The following is an 11,324-nucleotide window of genomic DNA, read 5'->3' as shown; positions in this document are numbered from 1 at the left end:
ACCCGCACCCACATGCATCTCCCCCCCCCGCCTCCCCTTTTGCAGGCAAGTCGCCCCTGAGCCAAAAAAACCCCTCGCCCTTTCCTTAATTGTAGGGGGAAACCCGCTGAAAGCCCACCCGCCGCTGCAAAAACGCTCGCTCGCTCGCTCGTCGACTTCCCAGGGCGCTCCAGCCCAGCTTCCTCCCTTTCGAGCTGGAGAAAGTTTTAACATTCGTCTTTCTTTCTTTCTTTCTTTCTTTCTTTCCTTCCTTCCTTCCTTCCTTCCTTTCTCGACAATCTGCAACTATAACAAAGCGGGGCAAGGAAGAAACAAACTGGGCGTCGGGGAGAGAGGGAGAGAATGAGAAAGAGGGAGAAAAAGAAAGAGGGAGAGGAAGAGGGAGAGAGAGAAAAGAGGGAGAGAGAAAAAAGGGAAAGAGGAAGAGAAGGAGGGAGAAGGAGAGAAAGGGGGCGAGAAGCCAGGAGGACGCGGGACCTCCACATCAGCTGATCCGGGCTGAGCTCATTCCGAGCAGGCGCCGAGCCCGCTTTGGAAAGCGAAAGTAAGCATCGGGCGGGGAGGGAAGCGCAGCTCCGTTTCCCGGCTTCCCTCCGCCCCTCGGAGCCAAGAGGTGCCCGTTTGGAGGAGGGAGGAGGAGGAGGCGCCGCCACATCCCCTCCGGCGCTTTCTCGGGCTGGGTATCATCTTTGCGCTCCCTCCTTCCTCCGGCCTCCTTGCGAGTCCTCGGCTCTCCCGGCCGCGATGAAGCGCTTCTGCCTTGTCACGCTGGGTTTGGCGGCGCCGGCCTTCCTGATCGCCAGTATCGCCCTCCTGGCGGCCCACATCATGGAGAACCTGGTGGACGGCCAGATCAAGGAGGTGAGAAGCGGCCAGGCGCGCATCTGCCCCGGGCGGCCATCCCCGGCCGATGGTGGTGGTGGTGCTGGTGGCGGGGAGGAAGGATCGCTTAAGGAACGGTTGCGTCCTCCTCTCCGTTGGGTGGAGGGGCTTCCTTCCCAGCCCCCTGGCGCCCATCCTGCGCCCGCCTGGCCCACAGATTATGGGCGCTTAAGGAACAATTGCACCATCTCCTTTGGTGCCAGGGGCCTGGAAGGCTTCCTTTGCAGCCCTCGGGCACCCATCCTGCGCCCGCCGGTGCCAGAGATCGTGGGCACTTAAGAAATGGTTGCATTGTCTCTGTTGGGTGGGGGGGCTTCCTTTGCAGCCCCCTGGCACCCATCCTGTGCCCACCTGTGCCACAGATCGTGGAGGCTTAAGGAACGGTTGCACTTTGGGTGGGGAGGCTTCCTTCCCAGCCCCCTGGCACCCATCCTATGCCCGCCCATGCCACAGATCGTGGCTGGGGCACCCCATCCAGGCCCTGAGCTTCGTGCCCCACGATCCTGGCAAAGTGTCCAGCACCTGAGTGGAAGCCCTCCCCCCGCGGAGGGACTTCGTAACCCTTTGCACCCTGAATTTCTTGATCCGCTGCTCTCCCATTAAGGGTTGCCCGCTTGCAAAGACTGAAAAGGCAGCCGAACTTGTGAATGCAAGTTTTTAATTTTTTTTCAAATTGATGCGCCTCTGGAGGGAAGCATATCTGATGAACGGTTAGGGCAAGAGTGAGATAAGAGCTGTGTTTTGGCCTCCGCTCAAGCAAAGCATGGTTTAATTTGCAGTTGCAATACCTTGAGTTTGCTAAACAGGCTCCGAAGATTTAATGGTTTAAATTAAGATATGGGAAATGCAGGTAGGCAGTCGAGCATATCCTGGAGTTGGATGTAGCTTTGAACAAAATAATCTAGAATTTATAGTTTCAGATGCAAACGTGCCTGATTGGCTCAAACAGTATTTTGTGGTGAGAAAAATGGTTCAGTTTTGAAGTTAATTGTGTCTGCCTCATCCATGATATTTAGTCATTTATTAAATGAGGGCATAATTATTTTTTTTAGTATAAGTAAAGGGCGGCAGCGAGCTTTCCAGAGATGTAACCTTATCAAATAGTTCACAAAACCTGAAACATGATTTTCTCCGGAGATTGTAAACTACAACTTGTGTTGGGGTTGCTGTGGCTGAACCAACGCAAGATTGGGAAGGGCTGTGTCTGTCCCTCTTTCCCGCACCCCCGCTAAAACAAACAAAGTCTGTTTCAGTTGATACTTCAGCATATAGTGAAGCCACAACACTAATGGTTGTTTGGCTGAGTACATGATTCCAATTAAATGCCATAATTTGTTTTTGAGTGCTCCATTGTATGCAGAGAAGTGGGACTTTCAGAGGCAGAAAATTAAAGTATCCAGAAGAAAAAGGAAAAAAAAGTATTTCCAATAGAAGAGGGTTGAATTGATGCTCACTGAGCTTGGCTGTTTTCTTGAAGACATTTCATGACTCAGCTAGGTTACATCACCAGTGCTAGTGGGGCGTGTGGTTTGCTCTCATTTTATGAACAAGTGGCTTGGCCTGTTGGTGGGAGTGAATTTGATAAGTTTCTTGATTGGGTTGTTATAGTTTTCTGACAAAAAGGAATCATCAAGTCCATTTTTACCAACACCGGCAGGAGAAACCATTATTATATATAAAATGATTAAACGACCAAACCCTTACTAAGCACTGATAATGTTATCTAATTTGGTAATGAAATGTCTGCAAAAAATATATATATATTAACCCTCAGAGAGCACCAAGAACCCCACAAAAGCTTATTCCCTAGTGAGGTTTATACATAGAGTCACAATTTGTAGTTTTCATACATCTCATTTCTCACTGCTGCATGACAGTGAGTCCGAGAAATAGGGATATTATCAAAATGTTACCAGTGTTCCAAAATTTAAGGTACTTTGAAGAATAGGTTGACCCCTTCTTCTTTGTGGCACAGGAATAGATCAATCTGTTCTCCAAAACACCTGAGGGTAAGACAAGAAACAATGGATGGAAACTAATCAAAGAGAGAAGCAACCTAGAACTAAGGAGAAATTTCCTGCGAGTTAGAACAATTAACCAGTGGAACTGCTTGTCTCCAGAAGTTGTGAATGCTCCATCACTGGAGGTTTTTAAAGAAGAGCCTGAAATGGCGTCCTTCCTAAGCAGGGGGTTGGACTAGAAGACCTCCAAGGTCCCTTCCAACTCTTGTTATTCTACCTTCATGTACAATTGCATGCTCTGCTTTTGCTAAAAGTCTATTGTTTCTTCCCCCTCTTTTTGCCTTTTCTTCTTTAGGGAACGATCTTAAGAAATAATTCGGAAGCTTTTAAATTCTGGGAGCATCCTCCAATACCCCTTCTCCTGCAGGTCTATTTTTTTAACTTGACCAATCCTTTAGAAGTGCTTCAAGGGGAAAATCCGATTGTCAAGGAAGTTGGCCCCTACACCTACAGGTAAAGTAACTTGCTTCGTTTTCAACTATTCCTGGGGGATTCAGTAGAAAAGATTTCCAACGGAATGTTCCCAGGAAAGAGTGGAAAATTTGAAGGTAGTTGTGAATTTCTCTTTCCCAAAGAAAAGACCTTGCAATTTGCTGTAGAGCTGGGATTTGTAAAAGGCATGTTTCTAGCCCTCATGAGTGCACGTGGTGAAGGTGCAGAGAATGGATTGTGGAGACTATCCCTCAACTGAGGGATAGCGTCGAGAACATGAGAAGGGATAGTACCGTTTTATACCACACTGGTGAGACCGTACTTGGAATACTGCATCCAGTTCTGGTCACCACAATATGAAAAAGATGCGGACGCCCCTAAAAAGTATATAGAGAAGAGCGACAAAGAAGATCAGGGGACTGGAAGCTAAACTGTATCATGAATGGTTGAAGGAGCTAGGTATCTCTATTGAGGAGAAGAATTAAGGGAGGGAATGGAATGGAATGGAATAGAATAGAATAGAATAGAATAGAATAGAATAGAATAGAATAGAATAGAATAGAATAGAATAGAATAGAATAGAACAGAACAGAACAGAACATATGGAATGGAATAGAATAGAATGGAATAATGGAATGGAATGGAATGGAATGGAATAGAATAGAAAATAGAATAGAATAGAAAATAGAATAGAAAATAGAATAGAAAATAGAATAGAATAGAATAGAATAGAATAATCAAATAGAATAGGAATAGAATAGAACAAAACAGAATATATGGAATGGAATGGAATGGAATGGAATGGAATTAGAATGGAATGAACAGAACAGGAATGGAATGGAGTGGGAATGGAATAGAATAGAATAGAACAGAATAGAACATATGGAATAGAATGGAAAGAATGGAATGGAATAGAATAGAAATAGAACAGAACAGAACAGAACAGAACATATGGAATGGAATAATGGAATAGAATAGAAATAGAACAGAACAGAACATATGGAATGGAATAGAATGGAATGGAATAATGGAATAGAATTAGAATAGAATAGAACAGAACAGAATATATGGGATGGAGTGGAATGGAATGGAACGGAACAGAATAGAATTTGTTCATTTTAAATGGATACTAATCAGCATACATTAAAATGAAATATCATTGCATTCAGCTCCCAAAGGATAACCATTATGCATATACCCACATACACACACACATATATGACACAGTGAAACATCACAGTCTAATTCAAATGTATACATATACATGACGGAAAAAAGAATCCTGTAAGTTTATGGATGACATAAGGAACAAAGCTGTTGTGTACAGAATCTGGTAGCCCTGCTGGAAATACTTTGAAATCTCTTCCCAGAGGGGAGCAACAGAAACAGACCATAAAGTGGGTGTGTGGGGTCTCTAACGATGCTTTATAAGCACATAGAGCTTATAAACAATATCCTGAACAACAAGAAGTAAGCTTCCTATAATCTTCTCCGCTGTCCTTACCACTCTCTGTATGGACTTTCTATTTGAGTTGCTGTAGCCACCACACCAAACGGTGATACAGTTAAGTTAAAACGCTCTCAGTCATGCCTCTGTAAAAAGTGGCCAGGACAAAAGGAGAAAGATGTACTCTCCTCATCTGATGCAAGAAATGCCAAACACTGATTTACACACTTTACTATTTCACAGTAACATAGGAAGAGACCAAGTCAGATTGTTAATTAAATTTTCTGACAGTGAGACCAGTTAATCAATGGAATGGCTTGCCTCCCACAGTTGTGGTATGGTCCAAGATCTCCTGCCTCGAACAGGGGATTCAGAGTCAGAAATTCTTTGTAGACCTATCTTTCTAGGTTCTAATAATTCTGGACTAGATTCTAGAGGCATGGAGGCACAGTGGTTAGAATGCAGCATTGCAGGCTAACTCCCTGCTCACTGCCAGCAGTTCGATCCTGACCAGCTCACGGTTGACTCAGCCTTCCATCCATCAGAGGTGGGTAAAATGAGGGCCCAGATTGTTGGGGCCGATAGGCTGACCCTGTAAACCGCTTAGTAAAGCACTGTGAAGTGGTATATAAGTCTTAAGTGCTACCGCTAGTCTTAGCCATGGGAGAGAGGCCCACATACCATGTTTTCAGAGCTGGTTGTGATTTCAGTGGGAGCCAGAGAGGAACCAATAACAGCCACTGTCGGTTGTAAAAATAAATGTGCAGAATGTCCCTGGGTTCCTTTAATTAAACTGATTCAACCCTCTTCCCATTCTGCGTTGCCAAGCAGACATTCCCATGCTTGATTGCTTAGAATATTCTGACCACGAATATATAATCTTTGCAATCTTTCCCTTGCATATATAGCAGTTTCCTCAGGCCTGGGAATCACGGCCTGTATGCTTTGCAATATGTTGCAATATGCATTGTGAATTAATCTGGCGGTTCCTTATGAATAACAGTCGTAACTTCTAGATGCAAATCAAGGGCGTGTGCATATATATGTGTAACGTGTTGCTTGCGCTGCTCCGGTTTGAGTTTGTGGATTCTGCAGCTGGTTTGTCTGTAGCTTAGCTTGCTTTTTCATCGAGATTCATAAGCCATGGTTTATAGCTTAGCAAAAGAGAGGATGCGCTTTTAGCACCCTTCTACCCCCCTCATATAGGTAGTCCTCGACTTACAACAGTTCATTTAGTGGCTGTTCAAAGTTACAACTGAAAAAAGCAACTTATGACCAATTTTCACACTTCATGGCCATTGCCATCTCCTCATGGTCACATGATCCAAAATCAAATGCCTGGCAACTGATCCACATTTATGACGGTTGCGGTAGCCTGGGGGTGTGTGTCATGTGATCCACTTTCACGACCTGACAAGCAAAGTCAGTGGGGAATCCAGATTCACTTAACAACCGTGTTACTCCCTTAACAAATGCAATGATTCACTTAACCACTCTGGCAAGAAAAGTTGTAAAATGGGGCCAGCTCACTTAACAAACGTTTCCCTTAGCAACACAAATGTTGGGCTCAATTGTGGTCGCAACTCGAGGACTACCTGCACAGGCAGACCAAGCTTCCTGAAATCACGCTGCCGAAATTTAGCTGCAAAATGGTGAAATACAGGTAGGCCTCGACTTAACGACCACAATTTTTTCTGTTGCTCAGCAAGACATCGCTCACTAAGTGAGTTTCGTCCCATTTTAGGACCTTTCTTCCCACCGTTGTTAAGTGAATCCCCACAGTTGTTAAGATAGTGACATCGTTGTTAAATGAATCTGGCTCCCCCATGGGCTTTGCTTGTCAGAAGGTCGCAAAAAGGGATCACAAGACCCTTGGGATGCCACAACAGTCATGAGTCAAGCATCTGAATGATCATGGGGATTCTGAAATGGTCGTAAGTGTGAAGAATGGTCCTCAATTACATTTTTAGTGCTGTTGTGACTTCAAATGGTCACTAACCGAACTGTTGTAAGTTGAGGACTGCCTGCAGAATACTTTTTGTTCATGGTAGGGCTTTGCTTTTAGTATGGCTACAGCTGCTACTCATCTCTGGCAACCTCCTGGAGGGAAAAAAGCAAATAATTCTATTAAAGACTTTACTAAATCCCTCAGCATTTCTCGTTCTCCGGATCAGTGGTCTAAATTTAAGCCAGCTTTGCCTGCTGGACATCTGTGCAAATTTTATTCAGGTACAGGGCACTGTGCCACCTAAAAGGACAGATGACCAGTTGCAATTGGAAAAAAGGCTTTTTAAGCACTGGCAAAAATCTTCTTTTGTAGACTTTTCCTCTACCTTGTTCGGTTTCCTGGTTTGCTCAGACTTGCCAAGACAGACTGAGCCTGAATTTCAATAAGAAATGCAGGGAACTGAAGTTCCCTTTGTATTTGCACGCTTAAATAGTCCTTTTATATAGCTTTTTTCTTTTTTTTTTGGCTTGGGTTACTTTGCTGGGCAGAAAACTGAAATGACTGCGGTCTTTGTTAAGTAAAATTGCTTTTGTTAGCTATGCAAAATAGACAAAATAGGGACATTATGCTATTCGTTTTCTTTTTAACCTTTTCTTTTGCCTCTAGCAAAAGTTATGGATGGGGAGAATAAACCCATCTGGGACCTCACTAACTGTGATAATTTGCTCCACAAATATCCACAAACTTTTAACCCAGCATTGCCGTTCCTCCTTTTGGAAGACCTCCAGGCTTGGAAAGCTACATTCTTTTAAAATGACGCTCTGTTTACAGGAAGCACCTGGGCTTGTTAACTGTTGTACTTTATTTGCAAAGTTGAGCAGAGATATATTTCTTTTAATACAGGTGACCGCTTTTGAAAAAAAACGGCAACTTCAAGGCTCCCTTTTAATTCTTATAGATTTGTTAGGTTTTTTCATGCTACCTTTATTACTTTTACAAGTAATTTAAGGCAGCACTCATACATAATACTCCTTCTATTTTCCCCACAACAACCCTGGGAGGTAGATTGGGCTAAGAGAGAGGGACTGGCCCAAAGTCCCCATCTGCCTTTCATGCTTAAGGCTGGACTAGAACTCACAGAATCCTGGTAATTGGTCCAAAGTCCCCATCTGCCTGTCATGCCTAAAGCAGAACTCACAGTCCCCGGGTGATTGGCCCGAAGTCACTAATCTGCCTTTCGTGCCTAAGATGGGACTAGAACTCACAGTCTCCTGGTGATTGGCCCAAAGTCACCAATTGGCTTTCATTCCGAAGGCAGGACTAGAACTCACAGTCTCCTGGTAACTGGCCCCCAATCACCATCTGCCTATCATGCATAAAGCAGAACTCATAGTCCCCGGGTGATTGGCTCAAAGTCACCAACTGCCTTTCATCTTTAGGCGGGACTAGAAGTCACAATCTCCTAGTAATTGGCCCAAAGCTACCATCTGCCTGTCATACTTAAGGCAGGACTAGAACTCATAGACTCCTGGTGATTGGCCCAAAGTTACCATCCGCCTTTCGTGCCTACGACGGGACTAGAATTCACAGTTCCTGGGTGGTTAGCCCGAAATCACCAATTGCCTTTCATGCCGAAGGCAGGACTAGAACTCACAGTCTCCTGGTAATTGGCCCAAAATCACCATCTGCCTGTCATGCCTAAAGCAGGACTAGAACTCACAGTCTCCTGGTGATTGGCCCAAATCAAGTGGCCAAGTTTGAAGTATGCTGATTTAAAACGTGCATAGAGATAGAATGGGCAGAGAAGGCCTTAACCTCGACTTTCCTTAAGAGTTGCATTTTACATGATCTTGGTTTGTGGCAGAAAACTGCATATATATATATATTTGGTTCTCTTGCTCTTTTTTGTCAGGGAGTGGAAATCCCGACGGGACGTACACATTCTGGAGAACGGCTCAAAGGTGTCCTCTTTTCAGCCAAGCACTTACTATTTTGAGCGAGAGCTCTCCGTGGGTGATCCAGAAGTGGATCGGATCCGGACAGTAAACTTGCCCGCGGTGGTAAGTCTTGAAATTTACTGGATACTCAACGACAACAACTTTGTGTGATCTATTACAGGGATCTCCAACCCTGGCAACGTTAAAACTTGTGGATTTCAACTCCCAAAGCAAAGCTGGTTGAGGAACTCTGGGAGTTGAAGTCCACAAGTCTTAACCGTTGCCAAGGTTGGAGACCCCTGATCTATTGGGTTTGATTCTGGGCTAAATGAGGACCCTTGTTCTGTAGGATCCCGCAGTATTTCATTAACATTGGGATCTGTCTGAAGAGCTGAGCGTATTGATTCAAAACTCTGCTCCGGTGTGTTTAAAATTGAAATAAAAATGGTTTGTAATTTGTGTCCCTCAGAGCTGTAGAGGGCCTTTTTGTAAGTAGAAAAAGAGAGGAAAAGGGGTGGACGTATTCTTCAAAGCACCAGGGGACAAGAAGTAACGTGTGGAAGCTCATTCCAGGCACAAGTCCTACCTGGGGCTGAGGAGAAATTTCCTAACTGTGAGAATAGTTCATCAGTGGGACGGCTTGCCACCAGAAGTTGTGGGTGCCTCATCGCTGGAGGTTTTTAAGAAGAGATTGGACAGCCATTTATCTGATATAGTATAGGGTTTCCTGCTTGAACAAGGGGTTGGACTGGATGACCTCCCAGGTCCCTTCCAACTCTTAAGTAGCAAGATGCCCTTGCCTCCTGAAATCACACACACACACACACACACACACACACACCGTTTCCAGCTTTAGAAATTCAGCATCTTTGTTAGTGGGTTTCCAGAGGCGGCGTTGAGATGTTATACAGATAGTCCTGGTCAGAATTCGGGTGCTTGGCAACCGACTCATATTTATGATGGTTGCAGTGTCCCCGGGGGGCTATGTGATCGGCTTTCGCGAACCTCTGACAAGCCACGTCAGTGGGGAAGCCAGATTCACTTTACAACCGTGTTACTCGCTCAACAGCAGCAGTGATTCGCTTAACAGCCATGGCAAGGAAGCTCGTAAAAATGAGGCAAAATTCAATTGTTTACATCTAGCTCAGCAATGGAAATTGTGGGCTCAATTGTAGTGGTAAAGAATAGAGTAGAAATAGAATAGTTGGAAGGGACCTTGGAGGTCTTCTAGTCTAACCCCCTGCCTAGGCAGGAAACCCTATATCATTTCAGATAAGTGGTTATCCCATCTCTTCTTAAAAACTGCCAGTGTTGGAGCATTTACAACTTCTGGAGGCAAGTAGTTCCACTGGTTAATTGTTCTAACTGTCAGGACATTTCTCCTTAGTTCTAGGTTGCTTCTCTCCTTGACTATCTGTAGATGTTCTGCCAATTGCCACAAGCTGCATCCTTGGACTGACCTTGAATGATTAGGTGATAAGGATTGGCCGGAAGGAGAATCTTGTAGTTGAAGGCTCCTATGGGGAAAAAAAACCGAACCAATTCTGTGATTGGTTGGCATCATTTGAAAATGAATCAAAATGAAAGAATGCAATTACATTTGAAGCCACTCAATGAGGTCAACATCTTTGCTCCAATTCTAAAGTTAGAGTGATGACCCAGGGGGTGACACAAAAGCAACAAAGTCACAAAAATAGGTAAAGTCCCTTTAATACCTCCAACTTGGCCCCCAATGTCCAGTTATCATTGGCTGGAGAAAAAACTCTCCCACAATCAGTTTTCAAAGGGAAGAAATTCCGTCTGAACTCAAAGTAGATATAAATAAAAACCAACACAAACCACAGTGCAGCAATTAATGAGACCAGGCAGGATATGGGATTGAAGACATCAAAAGATAACGAACCATACACACTTGGGCGGACGGCAGAACTCAGGGCCCTTTCCTCCCCCATAAACCACGCAACTCGTCAACAGATAACGAACCACACACACTTGGGAGGGCGCCAGAACTCAGATAAGACTTGACAAACCAGAATAATTTCATGCTTTGCTTCCAGCAACTTTTAAAAGTACAGTTTGCCCTTTTAAACAGTCTTCCCAGCTGCAGCCAATGAAGGGGATCAGGGTCCTTTCCTCCCCCGTAAACCATGCAACTCACGTTGCTCCCTTCTCCGTTCCTCCCTGCGTGCCCTAGGATGAAGAGGGGTCGACCCTAAGTCTTCCTCTGAATCCCCAGCCGGTCTGTGCCCTTCCCCAGTTTCCTCCATAGCCACCAGAGCCACACTCCCACTCCCTGTCAGCTGTTCGAACTCCCCCTCAGAATCAGATTCCAACAGGGACATGACAGCTTGCTTCTCTTGATGTAAACTATAACTTTTAAAACTGTGGCTAATGGGTACTTTTTTTAACCCTTATAACTTCCGTTCTGTCCATCAAGTACATTTTTTGTGTTTTTATTGAATACCTGATAAATACAGGTAGACATTCACTTTTGACCGCCATTAAGCCCAAAAGTTCTGTTCTGAAGCAGGACAGTTGTGAAGTGAGTTTTACGACCTTCCTTGCCAAAGTCGTTAAGTGAAGCACTGCAGTGGTTAAGTTAATAAAATGGTGGTTAAGTGAATCTGGCTTCCCCATTGACTCTGCTTGGCAGAAGG

General features: G+C 44.6%; 1 protein-coding gene across 1 annotated transcript in view; it reads left to right on the top strand.

Moving 5' to 3' along the window:
* Positions 1 to 511: 511 nt before the first annotated feature.
* SCARB2 (scavenger receptor class B member 2) overlaps positions 512 to 11,324 on the top strand; it is a 34,664-nt gene continuing 23,851 nt past the window's right edge. Inside the window, exons 1-3 of the mRNA XM_026717128.2 lie at positions 512 to 861; positions 3,199 to 3,356; positions 8,643 to 8,790. Coding sequence (XP_026572913.1) covers positions 745 to 861; positions 3,199 to 3,356; positions 8,643 to 8,790 — 423 coding nt within the window. The 5' untranslated portion in view covers positions 512 to 744. The remainder of the gene's footprint in view (positions 862 to 3,198; positions 3,357 to 8,642; positions 8,791 to 11,324) is intronic.

Source organism: Pseudonaja textilis, chromosome 6, assembly GCF_049901715.1.
Source record: "Pseudonaja textilis isolate UNSWEBS1 chromosome 6, rPseTex1.2, whole genome shotgun sequence".
In the NCBI taxonomy this organism is placed as follows: domain Eukaryota; kingdom Metazoa; phylum Chordata; class Lepidosauria; order Squamata; family Elapidae; genus Pseudonaja; species Pseudonaja textilis.
This window is presented reverse-complemented; position numbering and strand designations above follow the sequence as displayed.